Source organism: Corvus brachyrhynchos, unplaced genomic scaffold (genome assembly GCF_000691975.1).
Source record: "Corvus brachyrhynchos isolate BGI_N302 unplaced genomic scaffold, ASM69197v1 scaffold101, whole genome shotgun sequence".
NCBI classification, from domain to species: Eukaryota; Metazoa; Chordata; class Aves; order Passeriformes; family Corvidae; genus Corvus; species Corvus brachyrhynchos.
In genome coordinates, this window is record NW_008237239.1 from 21,083,239 (window position 1) to 21,085,068 (window position 1,830).

At 47.0% G+C, this 1,830-nt stretch overlaps 1 protein-coding gene across 1 annotated transcript in view; it reads left to right on the forward strand.

Moving 5' to 3' along the window:
• Nucleotides 1-1,830, forward strand: part of FAM179A (family with sequence similarity 179 member A) — a 24,862-nt gene that overhangs the window by 15,424 nt on the left and 7,608 nt on the right. The window contains exon 6 of the mRNA XM_017729609.1: nt 1,037-1,241. Coding sequence (XP_017585098.1) covers nt 1,037-1,241 — 205 coding nt within the window. The remainder of the gene's footprint in view (nt 1-1,036; nt 1,242-1,830) is intronic.

Here is a 1,830-nt window from a genome sequence, read left to right on the forward strand (position 1 = left end):
TCCTCTGAGAGCAGTCTTTTTCAGATGGGTGTTTTGATGAGAAGTCCCAGTCTAGAAGCAAGATGCTGTACCCCAAAAAAGCACTTCCCATGCATGTGGTTTGGCCTTCCTGAGTCATGGTTTTCTTACCCTCAGACAGTACCAAGATGAGTAGTAAGTAGCAAGCCAGTTCCTGAGCAACTTTGGTCAACAGGTGTCTCAATGTGGACATTTTGTCTTGACATTCCTGTCCTTCATACTGTTTGCTTGATGGACAGCATGTTTGGTTTATTTCCCCCTGTGCTGCAATCAGCATTTGAGACAGGAATTTGGTCCTTGCTCTCTCTTCCTGCCAGTGGGAGAGCTACTTGTACCTGTTGTCCTCTGATAACAGAGGGGATTTATTTAGCTCTGTCATGCTCAGCGCTGGCAGGAGAGTGACCACATGCCTCAGTAGCATAGTCAGGATCTTCCCATGCCCATGGAGGAGACAGGCTGATCCCAGAGAGTTGTTCCCAGTGGGTTTGTTAAGCTGTGGATCTAGTCTCTAGGGAAGCAATCATGTGAGCGTAGTGCTGGGATGTCTGGCTTCTGTTTTTATCCCTGTTACGGATTTTCTGGATCCTTCAGATATGCCCCTATCCATCTGCTCAGATGCATCTGAGCTGCTTTTCCAGATTGTCATGCCTGCTGTAGAGACACTTCTCCAGAGGGATGAGTTTCCTTATTATAAGACACACACCTCCCTCATGATGAGGCATTTAAACTTGGAAGTAGCGTCTCTCTTTCCTCACAAAGCAGTGCGACATGTGTACCTGGGAAGCCGTCTGGAGATAAGTGAGATGCATCTCATCCTTGGTTTTCCTGAGTAAGCACTGGTGAGAAAGTTGCTTGCAGATTGTCTCCTGGCATGATTGTCATGAGGTCTCACGTTGTTTTTCAGGTCAGGATTTTCTAGCTTGAAATCACATCATTAGGAAACCTCCCCAAGATGTTCTGCTCACAATTAACTGAAGGTATGATCACCAACAGGTCCGCATTTGGTTTTATTCAACAGGGTGAAGTCTACCTCTGATGGACGCCTCCTACGCCGCCCAAAAGCCCAGGTCATGTTACCTCCGGCTGTGGAAGAAACGGAGCCGCTCCAGAAGCTGTACAATCTCCTGGAAGCCAAGGAGTTTAAGACACGGATGGAAGGAGTGGCACTCCTCCTAGACCTGTGCAAAAGCAGCCCCCAGCTCGTCTCCACTAACACTGTCCAAGTATGTAGGGTGTCTTCATTGTTCCTTTCCTTTAGCTCCTTTCCCAAGCCTGTAGCAGGAAAGTTAATTCAGTGTGTCTTGGCACTACATCCTGGCTGTGTGGGACAGGCTGGTCCCTCTTACCCTGAAATATTTAATTCAGGTCCACGCTTCAGGACAAGTTATTTCAGTCCAGGTGTATTTGTCTGGCAGGTGCCTATTGATGCTCTTCATCAGATGAGGACAGAGTTTTCTGCTGGTGTAACTTCTGCTGTCTCCTACTCCCACTTGGGTTAAGTGAAGGGAATCCAGCCACTGAAAGCTGGACAAAAAAATGGGTTTGGATGGGGAAGAGAAGTATCAGGCTGGGCTGGTTTAAACCAATTATTTTTAAAGGATACTTCTGTAAACTCCATCTTGTCTTGCACAGGCACAACTCTGGCTACTCATTTCCATCGTCATCCCTAATCCTCTTGGTAAAGATGGTGCTCACCCTTCTTGGGGGTCTTTTTTTCTCTTTGGAAAAGGAGGAAAATGGCTAAGGACAGATCTCTTCCTTCTCCTCCCAGTAGCTGCTTTTTTCCTTTGTCCAGAAAATGGTGCCTGCTAA